Below are 22471 nucleotides of genomic sequence, written 5' to 3'. Positions count from 1 at the left end.
AAAGGATTAAGAATTGTTTTTTCCTTAAATACTCTTTTGATTATATCCCCAGGTGACTCATAAATGTAGTGATCATTTCTTAGGTGAAATTCAAGTTCATCTTTTCATTTTTTTTTATTCTGCAGCCAAAACATTTGTCTTCTACACATGGCTTATTCAGTCCTGTGATTGAAAGTATGTTATTTTTTCCAACTTGGAATGTCTTCCAATATTTTCCCCCATCAGATTTAATAGAAGACCTTAAACATGCCTCTGCTGTTTTCTCTGTCTCCTTTCCCAGTACGAGTCTTCATTTTATGAAAGAACATACCAATGTGGGCTTACATTAATAAGAACCATTTTCTTTCATTTTTTAAAGTTTTGCTAATGAATTTGCTGGGAAGTAAGAGTTTGCTTTTAGCCAATGAATAAGCTCCTTAGCCACACACTGATTTCTGTTCAAATGACCCAGCCCATTCAAATTATTTTAAGGTTAGGTGATGTGACCTGTCTCTAAGATCCTTTCTAATTCAAAACCCCCAGATTTTTATAATAATGGATGACTGATTCTTAGTAGGTTGTCAAGGGAAACCAGGAATGTTTTTTTTTTAAGGTTGATGTCATAGAAGACAGCTGCAGCCTTTGGAAAAATGTCACTCTGAGAGACTAGTAGGCTGGGTAGATGTGGATCATTGACCCTACAAGGAAGTTGTAATCTTTAAAATGACATGTGAAAGGCTTTTCTTCCAGTTAGGTATTGCTATTTAATACGAAGCAGCTTTTCCTGAGCTCCATATGCTGGACACCTTAGAGGGAGGAGTCAGAGCAGGAAGGGTGTAACTTAGATCTCTTTGATACCTTTTGCTTTCTAGGAAACTTATACTTTAGTTGATGAGACATACATTAATGAAAGCTAAATTACTACTCAAGGCACCTTTTAATTAAATAAAATATTAAGTTAGAAATAATAATGTAGAGAACAACATAGACTGAAATAGTTGGGAAAATTCCATGTAAGAGATAGAACTTGAAAGAGGGGTTTGAAAAGATGGGCAAATGTCAAATAAGTCATAGGAAAAAAGAATGTTTGATGGAGCAACCAGCATGAGCAGAGGAATAGAGGAATAAGTATGAAATGTTCAAGGGAAAGTAAGGAGGCCAGTATGACTAGATGGCAGGGTTTGATTTAGGGAGTGCTAAGAGAATTTTTTGTCAGTACCGTGGAGTCAGATTATGACAGTAATCTGGTAGTGTGAGAAAAAGCCCTGGTCTGGGAGTTCCCTTTATCCTTATGCCAATTTTGCCTCTAACTGGATGTTCTTGGAAAAGTTTCCTTAATCTCCCTGAACCTCAGATTCCCTTATGTTAAATGATGGGGTTAGAGACCACTTAAGACAAAGAAGAGAGTTCTGAATGTGGAATCACAAGACATTCAGATGTGACTGCCACTTTTTACCAGTGTTATCTCAGGCAAGTCACTTGGCCTTTCTGGGCCTGTTTTCCTCATCTCTTAAATTGAGAGCTAAGTGAGTTCTACTGTTCTTTCCAGCCATATAGATCTATAAACATAGCTAATTATCTCTGACCCTCCTGTTTAAGATTCTGTGACTTATCCTGAGACAATGGGGAGAATACCTGAAGAATTTTGATCAGAGGGTCTTGATAAAAGCAGGATTTGGGGAAAGTTAGGACATTTCGAAGGATGGAGTAGAATGGAGAAATTATTTGTAAACACTAAATCCATATACAAATGAGTTGTTTTATGTAACTAGAATGAAGGAGGCTAAATCGGGAGTTTATTCTGATAGTTTAGGTAGAAGTTGATAATAGACTGCTATATATTGCTAAATTTGGAGTCCTAGAGCTTGGGTTTGAATTCCATTTCTGTTATTAACAAGCATGACTTTCATAAAGCCACTTAACCTTCTGGGCATCATTTTCCTCACTTGTGTAAAATGAGAAATTTGAATTAGTTAACTTCTATAAGGTCCTTTCTACCTAAATTTGTGATCTCATAAAAGATAGGCTAATGGCAGTGAGAATGGCAAAAGGGGTAAACTCAAGACATTTCAACAGAAAAAAATAGTAGGAAGATATTACAGACAGAGGATCAGTCAATCAACAAGCCTTTATAAATGCCTACTGTGTCCCAGGCATTGTGCTAGGTGTTGGGTATAAAAATGCCCCAAAGAATCTCTGCATTCAAGGACCTTCTCTCGTCAGGAAAGACAAGCAGGTACATGTATATAATATAGGGATGACCAGATCTGTAATTTCATTCACACAGGGGAGGAAACTCTCCCTACCATGCAGACTGGTACTTTCTCCACAACTTGGGCCCACTAGCTGGTTAGAGCACTGAGAAGCTTAAAAACTTGGACCCAGATCTTCCTGGCCTCAAAGCTAGCTGTGCCATGCTCTTCCACTGCTACATATATACAGAGTCAATGCAGAATATATAAAAGGGAAGCAGTTAAATACAAGGCAATTAGAGAAGGAAGGAACAGGCTCTGTGCACACATGGATCAGGAAAGTCCTCATGTAGAAGGTAGTATTTGAACCGAGGCTTGAAGGAAGTGAAAGCTTCTTTGAGGTGAAGGAATTAGGGGACAGAATGTGTTTCAGTTATGGGTAGTTCAATTGAAAGACAGGCAACAGAGATGGAATGTTGCTGTTTATGGGGAACAGTAGTATGTATTTCAGACAGTCTGACCAAACTATAAGGTTCAGGAAGCATGGAGGAATAATCTATAAATAAGCTAGAAAGATAAGTTGGGACCAGTGTGAAGGCCACTAAAAATAGAGAAATTGATGTTTTATTCAAGAGGCAACAGGAAACCCCTCAAGCCCTTGATTATGGGAGTAACATGGTCATATCTGCATTTACTTTAATATTTATGTGAAAGATGGATTGGATTGGATTGGGGAGAAACTTAAGACAAGGACAGTTTGGGGAGCCATTATTACAATGGTCTAGGTGAGAAGTAATAATAATAATAAATAGGTAATAAATAAGATGATGGTACTATGAGAGCAGGGAGAAAAGGATAGGTACAAGAGATTATGAAGCTAGAAATGGCAAGATTGAGCAACTAATTGGATATAGGGGTTATTCAAAAATAATGCTGAGATTGCAAACCTAATAGACTAGAAGAATTAGAGAGAAAAGCTTGAATAAAGGTCTGGGTTTAGTGGAGGGATATAATGAGTTTTGTCTTGGAAATGTTGTGTATGATTGTCTACCATAGTCACAGACAATACCAAGTTCCTAGTTGGGGGGCAGGAGAAAGTAGTTCAAAGGCTAAGAAAGATAAATTTAGTTCCCTTTTAACAGGCATTTTACTAAGCATCTATTACATGCAAGGCCATTTTGTTTCTTGGGTTGCTGTGGCCAAACTAATTATCATTGGTCAGTCAAGAAAATTTTATTATATCATTCCAAGAACATCCAAGGATGTAACTAGAAGGTCAGCAAGCAAATGAGTCAGGGAAAAACATGTTAATATAGCTACAACAAACTATTTGGTCTTAATGTGATAGTCCCCCATAGACTGACTAAGAAAATAGCATTAATAAAAAAAGATGGTAAGAACAGCTGAAGTAGATCAATTATTCACAGAGAAAGGTCAAACACACTTTGGAAGGAGATCATTTCTTCAAGATATTTTAAAAGACAGATACTAAATAATTGGTTTGGGGGATAGAGATGGATATTATTGCCACAAAAAAGAGAGCAATGGAGAAAATTATAATGGTCAACCATGTGCCTTTTTTTCATTTCCACAAAGTCTTTATGATGATAATGTATACATATATCAAGGAATATCCTTGATGAAAAGTTGAGAACTTTAAAAAATTTCTAATATTCTTCAGTAAATAACTATAATTACACATTTGACTAAAAGATGTACAGAATACAACTTCCCACCATAATTATTGTTTGTTTAAAAAAATTTTAATAAAGCAAAATGCTACTTTAATGGCCCTTCTCCAAAAAAGATTTCCCAAATGTATGTCAAAAATCTTATAAGTTTTCTTGATAGATTTAATAAAGAACTTTGACCCTCTCATTATTAATATCAAATGAGGCATAAAAAGGAGGTATCTACCTACTAAACGTGCTTATTACTACCTAGACTTCAAATGGAAGATAGATTCTCTCTAAGTGCTGAGGTTCTCCAACAGCTTTTTGTGGATGACATGATGCAGATTGCATCAGGCCTTGGAACATACCAAAGTCTCCTAAGTGAGATCCATAACCACTTAAAGAAAGTCATTCTGTGCACAAAAGGAAAATTTAAGTGGGAGAATATCTTATCCAGACTACAATATGCAGGTGGTATGGAGCAAAGAGTTAATATGTATCCACTGCTACTGGAATTTAGAAAGGAAGAAGAAAAAAAAAATCTAGGAGCATTTTGTGCCATACAATGTACTAAATACAAGGGATACAAATACATAAAGATATTACTTTTCCTTGGGGAGCATTCTAATTAAGAAAAACACATGCAAGAAAGTGATCATCAGAGGGAGGGTGTTGGACTGAAAAAAAAGTACGATGTTGAGTGTAATTACAGGGTAATTGATTGACTCATCCTTTTCATGAAGGCAGAATTGATGTTAGCCATATTAGGCATAGCTTGAAGATGGCCAAAGAGAAATCTCTAGTTATGGAGACCTTTCACCAATTAGATTGTAGTACCCCTGGACTAGAGCTAAAGAGATTAGTAGAAATGATTTGAAGAGGGTAAGAGAACAACTGGACAATGAACTGGACCTAAAAATGAATAAAGAAAGGAAAGGGAATAGATTTTATTTGGGAAATTGTGGAGCACTTTCAATGACTGGTACCACCCTTTTCCCTAAAACAAAACATCTATAACTTTTTTTAACTATCTACTATTTTTTTGTTTTATTTTTAAAATTTTTATTTTGAATATTTTCCCCTAGTTACATATTTCATGTTCTTTCCTTCTCCCCCAAACCCCTCTGACTCCCCTTAGCCAACACACAATTCCACTGGATTTTACATGTACCTAATTCCATATTATTGATAGTTGGACTAGAGTTATCGTTTAGTGTCTACAATCCCCAATAATATCCCCATCAGTCCATGTGTTCAAACAGTTGTTTTTCTTCTGTGTTTCTCCTCCCACAGTTCTTCCTCTGAATGTGGCTAGTTTTCTTTCTCATAAGTCCCTCAACCTTGCTTTGGATCCTTGCATTGCTACTAGTAGAAAAGTCCATTACATTCAATTTTACCACAGTGTATCTGTTTCTGTGTACAATGTTCTCCTGGTTCTGCTCCTTTCACTCTTCATCAATTCCTGGAGGTCATTCCAGTTCACATGGAGTTCCTCCAGTTCTTTATTCCTTTGAGCACAGTAGTATTCCGTCACCAACAGATACCACAATTTGTTCAGCCATTCCCCAATTGAAGGACATTCTCACATTTTCCAATTTTTTGCCACCACAAAGAGCGTGGCTATAAATATTTTTGTACAGGCTTTTTCCTTATTGTCTCTTTGGGGTATAATCCAAGCAGTGCTTTGGCTGGATCAAAAGGCAGATAGTCTTTTAAAACCCTTTGAGCATAGTTCCAAATTGCCATCCAGAATGGTTGGATCAATTCACAACTCCACCAGCAATGCATTAATGTCCCAATTTTGCCACATCCCTATCAACATTCATTACTCTCCCCTGCTGTCATTTTAGCCAATCTGCTAGGTGTGAGGTGTTACCTCAGATTTGTTTTGATTTGCATTTCTCTAATTATTAGAGATTTAGAACACTTTCTCATGTGCTTATTGATAGTTTTGATTTCTTTATCTGAAAACTGCCTATTCATGTCCCTTGCCCATTTATCAATTGGGAGATGGCTTGATTTTTTGTACAATTGATTTAGCTTCTTGTATATTTGAATAATTAGACCTTTATCTGAGTTTTTTGTTATAAAGATTTTTTCCCAATTTGTTGTTTCCCTTTTAATTTTGGTAGTATTGGTTTTATCTGTACAAAAACTTTTTAGTTTAATGTAGTCAAAATTATTTATTTTACATTTTGTGGTTTTTTTCTAACTCTTGCTTGGTTTTAAAATCTTTCCCTTCCCATAGATCTGACAAGTATACTATTCTGTGTTCAAGCAATTTACCTATAGTTTCCTTCTTTATATTCAAGTCATTCACCCATTCTGAGTTTATCTTGGTATAGGGTGTGAGATGTCGATCTAAGCCCAATCTCTCCCATTTTGTTTTCTAATTTTCCCAGCAGTTTTTGTCAAATAGTGGGTTTTTGTCCCAAAAGCTTGGTTCTTTGGGTTTATCGAAAACTCTTGCTGAGCTAACTTGCCCCTAGTCTATTCAACTGATCCTCCCTTCTGTCTCTTTGCCAATACCATATTGGTTTATTTTATTTTATTTTATTTTTTTTAAGCCCTTAACTTCTGTGTATTGGCTCATAGGTGGGAAGAGTGATAAGGGTGGGCATTGGGGGTCACACAGCTGGGAAGTGTCTGAGGCCTGATTTGAACCCAGGACCTCCTGTCTCTAGGACTGACTCTCAAAGTACCATATTGTTTTGATGACTATATAACTTTTTTAATATCAGTGTTCTCCCAGTAATGTTATATGACCATGGGTCACAGAGTACAACAGCCACTAAGGAATCACAATTGTGAATCACTTAAGAAACAATGGCGAGACATATAGCATAATGTAGCATAAATAGGCTGTGCCATATATTACTGATGATGAAATATGTTGGGGGAAGGCATAAAGAAACACCCGTGTGGTATCCATATAATGTTGAGAGAAGAGGGGAAAACTGCCATTCCCCCACTCCCTTCCCCAAAACTATTTGATGTACAATTTGTGGAAGATTTCATAGGAATATAGGGACAGGAAGGCATGGATAGGTTTTGATCTTTACTGCTAGAGGAATACATTAGTGAAAATGCAAATCTAATCCATTGAAGTGTCTAAAGTTATAGGTGAAACACCTTGCTGAGGCACTGAGGATACAAAGATAAAAACAAGTCTACATCCTGAAAAAGTGATTGGCAAGGTTAGGTCATACTGCATTTGGAGAAATAGCATAGTGTGAAGTGATGAAGAATGCCTGTTATTTAGACCACTTTATAGTAATAGATCTCCGGAGACATAATTGATTTAGAAAACCACATATCAAAATTATTTATGTTGTGCTGTATTTTTATTTATTTTGTTAAACATTTCTCAATTACATTTTCATTTAGTTCAGAGAGATTGCCCTGTAGAGCTCATCTCACAGTATATTTATCTTTGATAGATATTACAAATGAATTTGTGGGCTGACATAAGAATTGAACAGGAGGAGGGTGGCACTTTAGATTGCCTTTGGGAAATTGCATAGTTCTTTAATGATTTCAAGCTTTTTCATGACGTTTTATATACCAAAATTATTCCAGGGATGATGTATGGTTGGAAGTCATCAAGCTTGTAGTCTGTGAAGATTTGAAGTTGAATAAACCCAAGGGGGAAGGGACAGATGAGAGGTGGCTGGGTAGTGCAGGCTACAACACATTACAAAGATTCATTCAGGAGAGTTGGCATAAAGAAAACACCTTCAAAGAAAATGTATAAACTTGAAAGGGATAGATTGATCATATGGAAATATGTTTTGCATGATAAATACATATATAATCCAGATAAAATTGCTTACCATCTCCTGGAAGGGGGAGGGAAGGGAGAGGCGGAGACAATTTAGATCATATAACTTTGGAAAACCTATGTAGAAAATTGTTATTACATGCAAGTGGTAAAATAAAATATTTTTGCCAAAAATGAAGAGATGAATTGATGACATGACAAAAGTGAGAGATAGCCAATGGATAGCAGGCTCCACATTATGCTTGTAATGTCAGGAAAGCAGGAGTATTTCTGGCAAATTTTGTGGATTTCATGTTATGAACTTATAGAAGGAAATGGAGAAGAGTTACATAGGTTAGATAAGCATAGAAAGGCTGTTATCTTGTGTCAATGGCAGAAATTCCATGAAATACAGTATTATTTGAAAACTAGCTCTACAGAAACTAAAGTCAGTTTGTACATTTAAAGCTTAGATAAGTCCTTTTAAAAATTAGAATCAATAGAAGCCTATTTTTATGCAAGTAGCATTGGAAAGGTTTCAATTATGGGCCCAGTTATGGACTTATCTTTTGTCTGAGTACCATTCTAGTGAAAGCTCAGAGAGAAGCTCATCAACAGGTTGATTTTAGTGTGATGAAATCTCACAGACTTTTAAAATAAGAGGGGCTGTTATATGTGTTGATAAAAAATATAACCATGAAGTAAAGTGCTGTATAAGAAATCAGAAGGGAATAGTGCTGGCAAAATTTGTAGATTCTTGAAGTGTTGTCTAACAAAGTTTTCTTGATGCCTTTTGTATTTACGTCATGATCATATTTAGATTGTGGGGGTCGGGGATAAGGGGGAGATCCTTCCATTGTGATAAAGAAAACAAAAATGTCCAATATAGTGACCACATCTGGAAAAATTCCTTTAACATTCAGCCCTAATACAATGCCCTCTTCTCCCACCTCTCTACTTTGGGAAGGTATGGTTCATTATATTTTCTATGGATTCTGATTGCTTTTTCATTTAACTTAGAGTCTAATTCTTAGACTTTGGATTCCTTTAGGAATTTACACTTTAGGTTGCCCATTACGATTCCTTGAAATATTAAGGCAAACTGGGAAACATAAGATAATGACATAATAACAAAACATCCTCATAGAATATGACGGCCAGAGGAGGGGAGGGCAGAGCAAGGCTAGAATATGTTTCTTTAGAGGGTAATGGGCAATGAAACTACAGCTCTGTCTTGACCCTTGCCCAATTGTCAGATTCTTTTTCCTTTCACCTAATGAAATTACCATTTCTAGAATAAGAAAGGGTTGTTCCTTCTCTCTCCTTTCTGTCATTTTTCTTGTGGTATACCCCTTTTCTGGGAAAGCAGCTGACGTAAAAGAATAGGAGGTACAAAATAGTGTGCCAACACCCTGAGAAGTACTAGACCCCTCTTGCCCTCAACCAAGAAAAATGTATTTGTTCTAATGGTAGAATGTTGTTCAGTCATTTCAGTCATCTCTGATTCTTTGTGACCCCATTGGGGGATGTGGCTTGCCATTTCCTTCTCTAGTTCATATTTACAGATGAGAAACAGGCATACAGAGTTAAGTGACTTGCCCAGGGTCACACAGCTAGTAAGTGTCTAAGATCACATTTGAACTTGGGAGTGGGAGTGGGGAAGAGTCTCCCTGACTCTGGAGTCAGGCACTCTATTCACTGCACCACTTAGTATACCCTTATGGTAGAATAGTCATTGTTTATATCTCCTGTATAAGTTATTTATGGCTATACAACTTAGTTATCAATCCCTTTATAATTTTTAATTCATGGATTGAGGAGCCATGTTCCAATAAATTTCTTTTCTACTTAATTATAGGTGAAGATGCTGGAAGCAGATTTGGTTGCAAAGATGCTTCGAGCTGTTCTGCAATCCCATAAGAATGGAATAGCATTACCCCGGCTACAAGGAGAATACAGATCCTTGACTGGTGATTGGATTCCATTCAAACAGCTAGGATATCCTACATTAGAGGCATACCTGAGAAGTGTGCCAGCAGTTGTTAGAATAGAGATCAGTAGATCTGGAGAGGTAAGAAGGTAATTGCACATATATACATATATATGCCATATAAATTAAATGAAAACTTTACTTCTCAAAAGTTCACAGCCATAGATTCAAAGTATTGAAAGGAATCTCAGAGGTCAAGTCCAAAGATTTACCAGGCCATATAATTTTACTTCCAGGGTGGTTACATCTTAGAAAGCTATGAATTTCCAAAAGTGAATGTTGTCCTTTTTCTTCTCTGCTCCTTCCACTCTTATCACTCTCCTTTTTCTTTGGTTCCTGGTCCTACATCATGAGCTCATGTGTATTCTTACCCTGAAGGCTGAAAGTGAACTGACTGAAGGTGAAATAATCCATGATTGAGAATTTTTATGTATTTTACTCTGGTCTACAATATAGGTTTAGCTGGGAAAATAATACTGTAGTCAACATATTCAAAGCACAAATTCCCTAAAAAATATCCCCAATACAAGTGGTCATACAGTGACTATAAGTCCATTTTACATACAATAAATGAGGTATCCATTTCATTTTTGGATAGCTGTAGTTGTTAAAGGTGTTGGATCTATATTTTTCCTACATTGAGGCTAATATTCTTTGTTGTAACTTGTATCCTTTAATTCCAATTCTTCCCTGAATGGCCAAACAGAACAAGTCTAATCCTCTTATACAACCTTTCAGATATTTGAAGATAGCTATAATAGTACTGTTAAGTCTTCTCTTGTCCAAGCTTAAAAAAAGTAAGTGTTCCAACAGATTCTTTGTATGTATCTCTTCACTAGTTGACTGGTTTGAGTTTGCCAGATGCCAGTTAACTTCTTCCTCTTCAAATATGTTCTGTTGAGCAAGACACATACTATAGGACTGCCACTTTCTGTGCCCAACATATCTGTTAATGCAGCCTGAGAGATCCCATTAGCTTTTTAAATTATCCTTTACTACAGTCTTTTTCATGCATCTTTTTCAATTAGAACTTAAATCACTGATACTTTTTAACAAATGAGTTGCACTTCCAGTGATAGAGCTAATAACCAAATGGTAAGGTACATGTGTAATCATTAGTCATTAAAGCACAATTTGAAACCTCTTTCCCTTTCTTCTTTTTTGTTGTTATTATTTTAAGTTTTTATTTTGAATATTTCCCATAGTTACATATTTCATGTTCTTTCTCTCTCCACCAAATCCCCCTGACTCCCCTTAGCCGACGTGCAATTCCACTGGCTTTTACATGTATCACTGATCAAGATTCCATATTATTGATAGTTGGACTAGAGTTATCGTTTAGGGTCTACATCTCCAATAATATCCCCATCAGCCCAAGCAGTTGTTTTTCTTCTGTATTTCTCCTCCCACAGTTCTTCCTCTGAATGTGGCTAGTTTTCTTTCTCATAAGTCCCTCAACCTTGCTCTGGATCCTTGTATTGCTGCTAGTAGAGAAATCTGTTATGTTCTATTGTACTGTATCAGTCTCTGTGTACAATGTTCTCCTGGTTCTACTCCTTTCACTCTGTATCAATTCCTGAAGGTCATTCCAGTTCACATGGAATTCCTCCAGTTCTTTATTCCTTTGAGCACAGTAGTATTCCGTCACCAACAGATACCACAATTTGTTCAGCCATTCCCCAATTGAAGGACATTCTCACATTTTCCAATTTTTTGCCACCACAAAGAGTTTGGTTATAAATATTTTTGTACAAGCTTTTTCCTTATTATCTCTTTGGGGTATAATCCAAGCAGTGCTTTGGCTGGATCAAAAGGCAGATAGTCTTTTAAAACCCTTTGAGCATAGTTCCAAATTGCCATCCAGAATGGTTGGATCATTTCACAACTCCACCAGCAATGCATTAATGTCTCAATTTTGCCACATCCTTACCTACCATTCATTACTCTCCCCTGCTGTCATTTTAGCCAATCTGCTAGGTGTGAGGTGATACCTCAGATTTGTTGTTTTGATTTGCATTTCTCTTAATTATTAGAGATTTAGAGCACTTTCTCATGTGCTTATTGATAGTTTTGATTTCTGAATCTGAAAATTGCCTATTCATGTCCCTTGTCCATTTATTAATTGGGGGTTGCCCTTTGTTCTTGATTTAATATTAGGGCATATATATAGTCAGTAAGTAATAAACAATAGTCATATGGAGATATTGATAAGTTATCACTTGTGGATATCAGAATTTTAAAATTACTTTTCATCTGATTTTTAAAATAAATTTAAAGTGTGATGCACATACTGTGAGCCTAGTTTACTTGATTTTATCATGGTTCTGTGGAACCTTAAGTTAATGTTATTACTGTAAAAAGTCAGAAAATCAGAGTAGATTAGTTGACAAAGCATAGAAAGTAATATGAACAATTATATGGATCTTGGCAGCTAGTGAGTATACCTGAAAGACTTGGAACCTAAAAGTTAAGGGCCAGCTGGTGATGAAATTGGTCTGTTTTCATTCTGCATTCTAACCTCTCAGGCTCAGTTTCCAAATTTGTAAAATTGAAATAATCACAGCAGCTACCTTATTGGGGTTGTTATGAGGATCAAATAAGATAATGTATATAAAGAGCTTTGCAATCTTTAACGTTTTATATAAATAGTTAATTGTTATTGATCTCGTATCATCATCATCATCATCATCATCATTATTATTATTATTATTATTATTATTGTTATTATTATATCACCCAGTTGGCTTCATTGTATTTCATGGCTATAAATTGTCCCATTGTGTGCTGTCTTACAGAACTATGTTACAAGGGGGACCAGATAAAAAGTGAGAAATCAGTAAAAAGCCATGACTGCTATTGAAAAAATGATTTAATGTACCCACAGTCTCTGACACTACTCATTCAGCACTATCATTAATGCATATGAAGAGCAACATTGTGATTTGATTTTGAAGCTGATAAATAAAGCTTCTTTTGAAAAAATTATTAAATAAGCTGAAAAATGTATTTTTGCTGGAGTATTATCATTGAGAGTAAATAAAGGAATAATTTGTAATTTGGATGTGTATGTGTTTACTAAGATCTACTCATTCCTGAGAAATTTTAAATCTCAAACTTTTTTCCTTGCTTCCTATGAGCAGATAACTTGCTATGCTGTGGCTTGTACAGAGACAGCACGGATTGCTCAACTGGTAGCACGCCAGAGGAGTTCAAAAAGAAAAACAGGAAGGCAGGTTAATTGTCAAATGAGAGTGAAGAAAACAATGCCATTTTTCCTAGAAGGTAAATTCATCTTATATGCTGGAAATTTCAGACTTTGTCTATAGTTGTTTAATCATACAGAGAATATAATTCAAGATCAAGATGAATATTTTCAAATTCTAATTACTATTAACATTTTTTGTTTTGTAACCTTTCAAAGAAAAAATCCTGAAGTTAATATTTGAGTTTGAAATTGCTATAAAGTAAACTTGATGGGTTGATTTTTTGAAAATTAGTTTCTGATAAAACAAAAAGAAATTGGAAATAGTTTCAGGTAGGGTGTCTTAAACTTACTTTTGAAGACATGTGTCTTTATTATTATAGAATTTTTGGAGTAAACATCAGCTTGAGTACATGAGATCGATTCCAGATTTCTTATTTAATATTTTATTTAGCAAATTACAAACTTTTTTGAAGTATAACTTGTATTTTTTTAATAAAATCTGGAGTAACATGAAAATTGTTAAGTACTTCTTTTATGCTCATCAGTGAAGAGGATACAAAAAAAACATATACAACACATTCTTAAGGAACTTACAGACTTAATGGGGAAGAGTATACCCAACAGGAAGAGCAGTGTGGTGAGATGCAGCCAGAAAATTTGGATTCTTATGCTCATGCTGCTGTTGTCTTTGTGAATGACCTTGGATAGTAGCACTTTCTCCCCCCTGATTTGCTGTTTATAATTTCCATCATGAAGCTATGGGTTCAGATAATCTCTGGGGTTTTTAAGCTTTTTAATCCATATCTTCTGTCTTAGAATTGATACTAAATTTTAGTTTCAATACAGAAGACCAGTAAGGGGTAAGCAGAAGGTAAGTAACTTGCCCAGGGTCCCACTGTTAGGAATTGTCTGAGGGCAGATTTGAACCCAGGACCTTCCATCTCTGGGCCTGGCTTTCTATCCACTGAGTCACCTAGTTGCACTCCCCCACCCTCAAAGTCATTTAAAGTGCTGAAAAAGTTCAAATTTTTTTGAAATGCCCAAAAGAGTAACAAAGAACTCTTCTAGAAGAGACTTTTCCTGATTCCTACTCTCCAACAGACTTGTAGGACCTCTTCTCAGATATTACCTGGAATTTCTTTTGTATATGTATTTATATGAGAGGTAGTATGCTTCTAACACGTATTGGCCTTGTGGCCCTGGACAGGCCACTTAACTCCTAGTGTTCCAAGACTAGAAGTTGTAGAAAAGGTGCCAGTTCTCTACTGGTAGAGGATTTTCCTCATTCAGAAGTCCCCTGTGTCAGTGAAGTCACAGCTCTACTTCTTATCCCTGTATTTTATATATTCTTATATCTGCACATATTCTTTCTTCAAATAGAATATTAGTTCCCTGAGGTAAGATTTCACTTTTCTTTGTTTCATGTGCACTGATATAGTACTGATCCTTAGTAGAGAACTTTCTTTGGAAAAGACTAGAGTAGTGAAGGCAGTCAGATACCAAAGCTGGAGCAGTCATAGAAGTAGTTGGAAGACCAGGGAATAGTAATAGTATAGGGGCAATAATGAAGATAATATTTTTGAAAAACATTGATAGAACTGATTGGGCTGTGAGATAAGAAATGGAGTAAGTATAGAAAATGATTGGCCTAGTTAGTGTAGCAGACAAGTTATGGCCTCTAGAATGTTAGTTAGGCTGAGGAGTAGGAGACCCTGAATAGCCAACATGTTTGAAAGCAAAAGAGTGATGTAATGAATACTGAGTTTTAGCAAGTTTGTATGATCCCATATGGTATGTCTTTTATAGGAAAACCAAAAGCAACGCTCAGACAACCAGGATTTTCTTCAGAGTCTGAAAGAGACAGCAAAAAACCTACACTCTTAAGAGAGAAAGTTATCAAATCTGGTAATGAAACTTCACCATATACCTTGCCTCCTACCCTTGGAAGTGGGGTGTCCAGAGAAGTGCCAATGCAGAGACATGTGACAATGATAAATAGGTTAGTATAAATAGTTTGTTTGAAACCCAAAAATCAAATGTTTAGTCAAATAAGCCTAATTTTACATTTTTAAAAGTAAATATTCATCAAATTATTTCAATATGAATTCACTTACAATCCAATCTGTAATCTTAAATGAGTAAAGCCTTACCAGTACACCTCAGTTTCTCTGCTATACAATTCTGTAGTCATATGACCCTTAATATGTATTCCTAATATTTTTTAAAGTATTTGATGTATTTAGGATTGGAATAATACTGAATAAACAAAGTAAATATGCAAAGTTTTAGCCTATCAGTTAGGACTTTGAACTCTACCACACCTGCAATTTAAATATTTTCAGGAATAAACTGCTTAACAAGTGTAACTAGTGCTTAGTACTCCCTCTGTAAATAATAGAAATTATACCTTTTTCATGATTTTCATCTTCCCAATTAGTACATACATCTTTTAGTTGAAATGATCAGGTTGTTTCAAAATAGTACCCTAATGTATTGTGCAACTTTTATGAAAACTTTCCTATAATTACTTTTTTTAATTTCTAAGGGAGACAGTTGAGGTACTAATTTTCTGTAGTATCACTATATCTACATTTAAATTTATATTTTCTTGTACTTGTGATCCATTAATAAGATCTTAGAGAAGAAAGGCCAGAGAGTAGGAGTTAGGAGACTTGGGTTCTGTGCCACTAACCAGTCAAAGTATTTTAGAAAAATAATTTGACCTCTTTGGGCTGGAGTACCCTCTTTTGTAAAATAAGCTGGTTAGAGCAAATGAAATCTACTTCCAGCTGGAAATTTCTTTGAATCATCCTGTTTGGTTATGTACCAATCTCTGTCTGCACATACACTCTGTAATTGTAAGATAAGAGCCAGCAGCTAAAAAGATTAGATTGTATGGTTTTGATTCCATAAAAATTAAAAAAAAATGTTTTTTAACTCTGTCTCAGTAATAACTCAGAGGCAGAAGGTCAAGGGCTAGGCAAATGGGATTAAGTGACTTGCCCAAGGTTTCACACAGCCAGTGTTTGAGGCTAGATTTGAACCCAAATTTGCCCAACTATAGGTCTGGCACTCTATCTGCTGAGATTCCTAGCTGCCTTGATTCCATAAACTTTAAAGGAGAAATGTATGCTTCTTTCTTCCTGGTTGGTCTCCTTGCCCAAAACCTCTCCCTATTTCATTCCATCCTCCACATTGTTGCCAAAGTATTTTTTCCTTAGGCATATATCTAATATGTCAAAGCTCTTTTCAGTCAATTCCATTGGTTTCCTGTTGCCTCTGGGATCCAATAGAAACTCTTCCATTTAGTCTTTGAAGCCTTAAATCTAGCCCCAGCCTCGTCAAAAAATTATTTAACCTCTTCTACTCTGTGATCCACCCTTACTGGCTCTCTCTCTGTGTTCCTCACACACAGTGCTCCCTCTCCATCTCTACAACTTGGTGTTGGTTGTCCCATGTTGCTGGAATGCATTGTCTCCGTAACATTTGCTTCAGAGAATCCAATACCTTCTAATGCTTAAAGCCTTTCCTGATTACCTCCCCCAACTGTTAGTGCCTTCCCCAGGAAATTCTTATCTTGTGTTTAACTACTATATATGTGTAGATGAACATTTATTTTTTAAACTCTTACTTTCTGTCTTAGAATCAACACTATATATTGTATCAAAACTATATGGTCCTAAGGCAGAATAGCAGTAAGGGCTACGCAGTAAGGGTTAAGTAACTTGCCCAGGGTTACAAAGCTAGAAGTGCCTGGGGCCAAATTTGAACCCAGGATCTCCCACCTTCCAGCCTGATTCTATCCACTGAGCCACCTAGCTGCCCCTTGAATGTATATTTATTCACTTTAAGTTTATACTGTATATGTTCATACCTGTCTTGTCTACTGAATTAGAAAGTAATCTCCTAGTGTGGATGATGGAATTGTTTCATTCTTTGTATTCCCAGAGCCTGACACAGAGTAGACACATGATAAATATCCAGTTTTTATTAATTGTATTGGCATATTCTTATTTGTCTCTTCTAAAAATAGTAAAGTATGTATACCTGTCTGACCTCCTGGGTCCAAATAATCATGATTCACATTTGTAGAATCCTTTAAGTTTCTACATACATACTCACATTACTTCATTTGTTCCTCAGAACAACACTTTGAGGTGGGTGCTATTGTCACTCCTATTTTACTCTCAGTAAAAGTGTTGACCATGCTCTATAATATCTGTATGTACATGTATATTTATTTTGTTTATAATTAGTACCACTGTACTGATAAGTATTTTATAAAGTTTACCCATAAATAGAAATTTTGTAAGGATGAGATAAATATGAAATGCTTTGAAAATATTTTATTAATGGTACAAATATTTATTATTCTCATTAAGAATATAAATAATATAAGTATAATAATATAAGTGAGAATAATGTGATTAATTGAAAACAAAACAAATTCTTGGTTTATCACTGTGATATGGCAATTTGAAGATGTGATTCAAAATTCAGTTTGTTTTGATATATATATATATATACATATATATATTTTTAAAACCCTTACCTTCTGTCTTAGAATCAATACTGAATATTGGCTCTAAGGCAAAAGAGTGGTAAGGGCTAGGAAATGGGGGTTAAGTGACTTGCCCCAGGGTCACACAACTAGGAAGTGGCTGTGGCCAGATTTGAACCCAGGACCTCCCATCTTTGGGCCTGACCCTCAAACCACTGAGCCACCCAGCTGCCCCCTTGATATTTGTTTTTTTAATGGTTGTTATAACTGAAAGATATGTCTCAAGTTCATAGGTCCATATAGAAAGTGTGTCATCTAAGTTGTAACACTTATTTTTTTTATGTTTCCCTTTTTTTTAAATTTTATTTTTTTAGAAAAATTTTCCATGGTTACATGATTCATGTTTTTACTTTCTCCTTCACCCCCCCCCCCCATAGCCGATGTGCATTTCCACTGGCATGACACTTATTTTTCAAACATTTAATGCAAAGAATCCATAAGTTCCACCAATTATGCAAAGATTTTTGTTGACATTGGACTAGTAAACTTTCATCTTCCCTCATTAATCAGTTGCAACATAACTTTTTTCTTTAAACAAATGGGTTCAGAACCCACTGAAATGCTGGAAGGCTGTTTTGAGGGTCAAATGAGAATAATATTCATAAAGCATTTTATAAACGTTCAAGTACTACATAAATGTTATCATTATTTACCCAAGAGCACCCAAAATGAAGGATATGAAGTTTGTGTCAAAGGGATCAATTCAGGTACTGGAAATTTTTATCTTAAAGACAAAGAAGGCTTGAGGCAGGGACATGACAGTTGTCAATAGGAAATTTAAGGGCTATGGATTTTGACCTATTCTGTTTCATTTGAGGTAGAATTAGGGGCAATAGGTGGAAATAGCAAAAAGGTGAGTAGAATGGACTCTTTTGGAAGGTAGTAGGTTCCCACTTAATGGAAGTTTTCTAATAAAAGATGGATTGAAAGTTTGTAGGATATGTTATAGAGGGAATTCTTGTTAAGATACAAGTTGTAAAAAATGGCATCTGGTTTCCCTTTCTAGCCTTAAACTCCCTATGCCAATTACATTATTCTGTGCATTTACTCTTAGTGAAGTATAGGCAACTTTGTGGTACAAATACCCTGCTATTTCCCCTACTAATAATGTCATTTAAGAAATCTGGATTTTCTTGCATGATGGGGTGTTGGCCATCTTATTTTCTTTCCCCTTGCTCTGTCTGCTCTATTTGTTATCCTAACTTGCTCTTTTAAGATACTGTAGATTTCCAGATGGAAAGAAACCTTAGGGGGCAGACCACATGCAATTTTAGAGTAGGTATGAGAGACAAAAGGTAGTAAAGTGGATAGACTAGTAGGTCTGAAGTCAGGAAGAGACTCCTCTTCTGGATAGTAAAATGAGAGTCCACTTATCTCAGGAGTTGTTTGGAGGGTCAAATTTGGCCTTAGACACTTACTAGCTATATGACCCTGGCTACCCTGTTTGCTCATCTATAAAATGAACTAGAGAAGGAAATGATAAACCACTCTAGTATCTTTGCCCCAAAAACCCCCAAATGAGGGCATGAGGAGTCAGATATGATAGAAACAACTAAAAAGTAGGGAAATAAAATCCGTCTCTTTCCCTTGCAGAGTTATAAACACTAGGAGAGTGGCCCTAAGATTTTTCTTGGTAGTTTTACAATATGACACAAAGCATGTAAGCAAGCAGGTATAGTCTGCCCCTAAAAGTATTAGACCTTACCTATCATTCCCCTGGTAACCTACAACCTTTTTTCTTACAAAGAGATAATGTACTCTTTGGTTTTTTGGTTTTTGTTTTTTTAATTTCCACAAGTTAGGGGCCAAACAGATCATCCCGTATGATTCATTCCTATTACCACTAGGTTGAAACACTCCATATGGTATCATTCTAGTGATTTTTAATGCCACAAAAATTTTTATATATATATGGCTTAGAGTCCCCTTATGAACTTGTCTTTAGGACTCAGGGTATTAGGTGAAATTGATAAGTGGAGAATTGGGGGAATCCCAAATTTAGAGCTCCAAGGAACCTTAGCAATTAGGTAAGCCAATTCCTTCATTTTCTACATGATGAAACTGAAACTTAGAGAAATTAAGTGACTTTCCCAGGATGCTAGGTTTCAACTCAGGTTTTCTGACTCCAAATCCAGTCTTTCCATTGGGCAACACTGCTTTCTGCAGATAATATTGGAAGATATAAAAGGAGACACTTAGAATCAAAGCTATTAGAAACTTCAGTAAAACTATAGTTCACAACATCTGTATGACTTACCCTCAAACTGAGATCCAGGATAGAATGCAAGACTTTTTCTATCAAGAAAATTCTACTGGTGGTATCACAAAGGAAAACTTAATTGAGAGAGACATGAGTTTTTTTTTTAAATTATTTAGGTGTTGATTTATGTTTGAGAAAATTGTGGGATGTTTCATTTATCTATTTTTAAAATTAAGGTCAGCTAAAAAACTACAAAATAACTTAAAAGTAATTTGCCATACAATCTAAGAGCAAAGAGCTGGGAATACAAAAGTCAGAAATGAAGCAACCCTTGCTTTTAAGGTACTTATTTTATCAGAGCAGACAATCTAAACACACATAAGTAAATATAAAATGTATTTCAAGTAAATACAAGGTAATTTAAGTGGCAAGTTAGGCAAGGTGCTTGTATAGAAGGTGATGATTCAGCTGAGCTTGGCTGTAAGCAAAGAATTCTATGACAGGAATTCTGTGTCCTGGATCTGGGTGAGGCAGAGAATGAAATATTATATGTGAGAGATAGCAAATAGGCTGGTTTGGCTGGAAACATAAGATACAATGGGAAGAAATATGTAATAATTCTGGTAAGGTAGGCTGGAGTTTGATTGTAAAGAGCTTTAATAGCAAAAAGAAGGCTCATATTTTATGCCAGAAGCAATAAATAGAGAAACACTGTAGCCAAAGATATACTGTCTCTTTGAGCGGGGGGAATGAGTCAGAACTGAACTTTATACATTTCATTCTTGTGTAGGGGTTGAATGGAAAAGTCATGGCAAGAAGTCTGTTGGAATCAGCCAGGTGGGAAGAGGACTAGGCTATAGGGTGATGGCTTTGTGAAGGAAATAGTACCAGAACTGGGAAAAAGCCAAAAGATAAAGAACAATACCTTTAGTCTAAGGAGATGATAGTAAATTATAGGAGTTGGAGAAGGAGGTGAGTCTTGAGCTGGGGGACCTGAAGGTTGGATGAATTTTTAGATCTATATAAATAAGGAAGAGAGGGCATTCCAGGCAGGATTTAGAGTATTACCAAAGATACAAAGCTCACATAGTCTTTTTAAGACAGTGAATAGTAGTAGACCAGTATGTTTGGAATGAAGCATTCATTTTAGTCCAATAGGTGGTGGTTAAAAAAGTTGGAAAGAGCAACTGGAACCAGACTGTAGTCGACATCAAATGCCAAATTAAAAGAGTCTGGACTTGATTTAGTAGGCAACAAGGAAATATACTGAAGGTGTACTCGGAGAGAAAAGGCATAACCAGGGAGTTTTGCAACTGGTTATATTTTAGGAAGATTTAACTTGGCAGTAATATATAATGTTTAGAAAGACTAGAAACAGAGAAACCAGGTAGGAAACTTAATTCAGTAATCCAATTCTGGGATCATGAAGTCCTAGACTAGGGCAACAGCTACAATATATATGAGAGATACTTCATGAAAAAAGTGACATGAATTGGAAGTTGATTGGATATAAAGGTAAAAGAAAAGGATTCCAAGATTTTGAGCTTGGTGAGTAATAATTTTTTTGTATTTTTGTATTTTTTTTTTTTTAAAGAAAGGCAGATACTAGTTTGGAATGAAGAGATGTTAGTTTTAAATATGTTGAGTTTTGAGTTAAAAGTCAAACATTCAAGCAGAAATAACTAGTAAGAAGTTAAAGAGGGAGGACAGAACTGAAGAGAAATATTTGGAAATTATCTTTTTAATTGAAAATGGCAGGAGCAGCTATTCAGACCTGTGATTTCCAGTTTAATCTTCCTAGATCCAGAAAAGATAGAGATAGCAAGATCTAAGAACATACTTGAAGCCATTACTAGAGATAAAAAAGCTTCATAGAGTTAAATATAAGTAGTTTGATTGATGTAGGGTTAACTAAGTTGTTTTATTAAATTTATCAATTTCTCTAAAGTAGATTCTTGGTCTTTCACATTGCAAGGAACTCTTCCCATATTTATCTATCTGGTGTAAGATCCTGTAACTGTCTTCTAGTTTGTTTACTCTCTTAGTCTAGATTTTGAGTAACTGCAGCCTATATGTCCTCTTATCTTCATTCCTAATCTTAAAGAATCTCCTGATAATGTTTACTTTGGCCAAAAGACAGACGGAGTTAACCTTTCAAGTCTGGGTGTTGGTAGGGATGCATGATCTCACTAGCCTATATTTTCAGATGGCAGATTACCTGAATTTTGGGATCAAGCTTTAAGAGTTTAACTGAATCTTTAAAAGTAGAGTCATAAAGTATTCTAAACATCTGTTTTCCTTTGGTGTTAGCACAACATCAATGCTTCTCTCCTTTGCTTTTTATATAGGAATTTGGGAAGCCATATGACATAATGGCTTGTACAGAATATAGTAGGCTGGTACAAATTATGCTCCTGCTTCTTAGGTACTATACTTCTTTAATGATAGACAAAATGATAGATAGATGGTTTCATTTTTCTACCTTCCTCTCACTTAGAGGCTACATTATGCTTGCTGTTATGCTTTACTACTCTCTTATTATTTCTTTTTCTTCTCTAATTGCCACTGCTAGTGTTTCTAGTACTATGTTGAATAATAGAGGTGATAATGGGCATCCTTGTTTCACTCCTGATCTTATTGGGAAGGCTTCTAATTTATCCCCATTGCATATGATGTTTGTTGATGGTTTTAGGTATATACTGTTTATTATTTTTAGGAAAGGTCCTTCTATTCCTATACTTTTCAGTGTTTTCAATAGGAATGGATGCTGTATTTTGTCAAAGGCTTTTTCAGCATCTATTGAGATAATCATGTGATTTTTGTTTGTTAGACTGTTGATATGGTCAATTATGTGGATGGTTTTCCTAATGTTGAACCAACCTTGCATTCCTGGTATAAATCCCACCTGATC

The 22471-nt window shown here is 35.6% G+C and overlaps 1 protein-coding gene across 1 annotated transcript in view; it reads left to right on the top strand.

Moving 5' to 3' along the window:
• TDRD7 (tudor domain containing 7) overlaps positions 1 to 22471 on the top strand; it is a 110637-nt gene that overhangs the window by 18179 nt on the left and 69987 nt on the right. Inside the window, exons 2-4 of the mRNA XM_044660864.1 lie at positions 9463 to 9675; positions 12735 to 12876; positions 14606 to 14798. Of these exons, the coding sequence (XP_044516799.1) occupies positions 9469 to 9675; positions 12735 to 12876; positions 14606 to 14798 (542 nt within the window). The 5' untranslated portion in view covers positions 9463 to 9468. The remainder of the gene's footprint in view (positions 1 to 9462; positions 9676 to 12734; positions 12877 to 14605; positions 14799 to 22471) is intronic.

Source organism: Gracilinanus agilis, chromosome 1 (assembly GCF_016433145.1).
Source record: "Gracilinanus agilis isolate LMUSP501 chromosome 1, AgileGrace, whole genome shotgun sequence".
Taxonomy (NCBI): domain Eukaryota; kingdom Metazoa; phylum Chordata; class Mammalia; order Didelphimorphia; family Didelphidae; genus Gracilinanus; species Gracilinanus agilis.
Note: the sequence above shows the minus strand (reverse complement) of the source record. Positions and strands in the feature narration are given on the sequence as shown.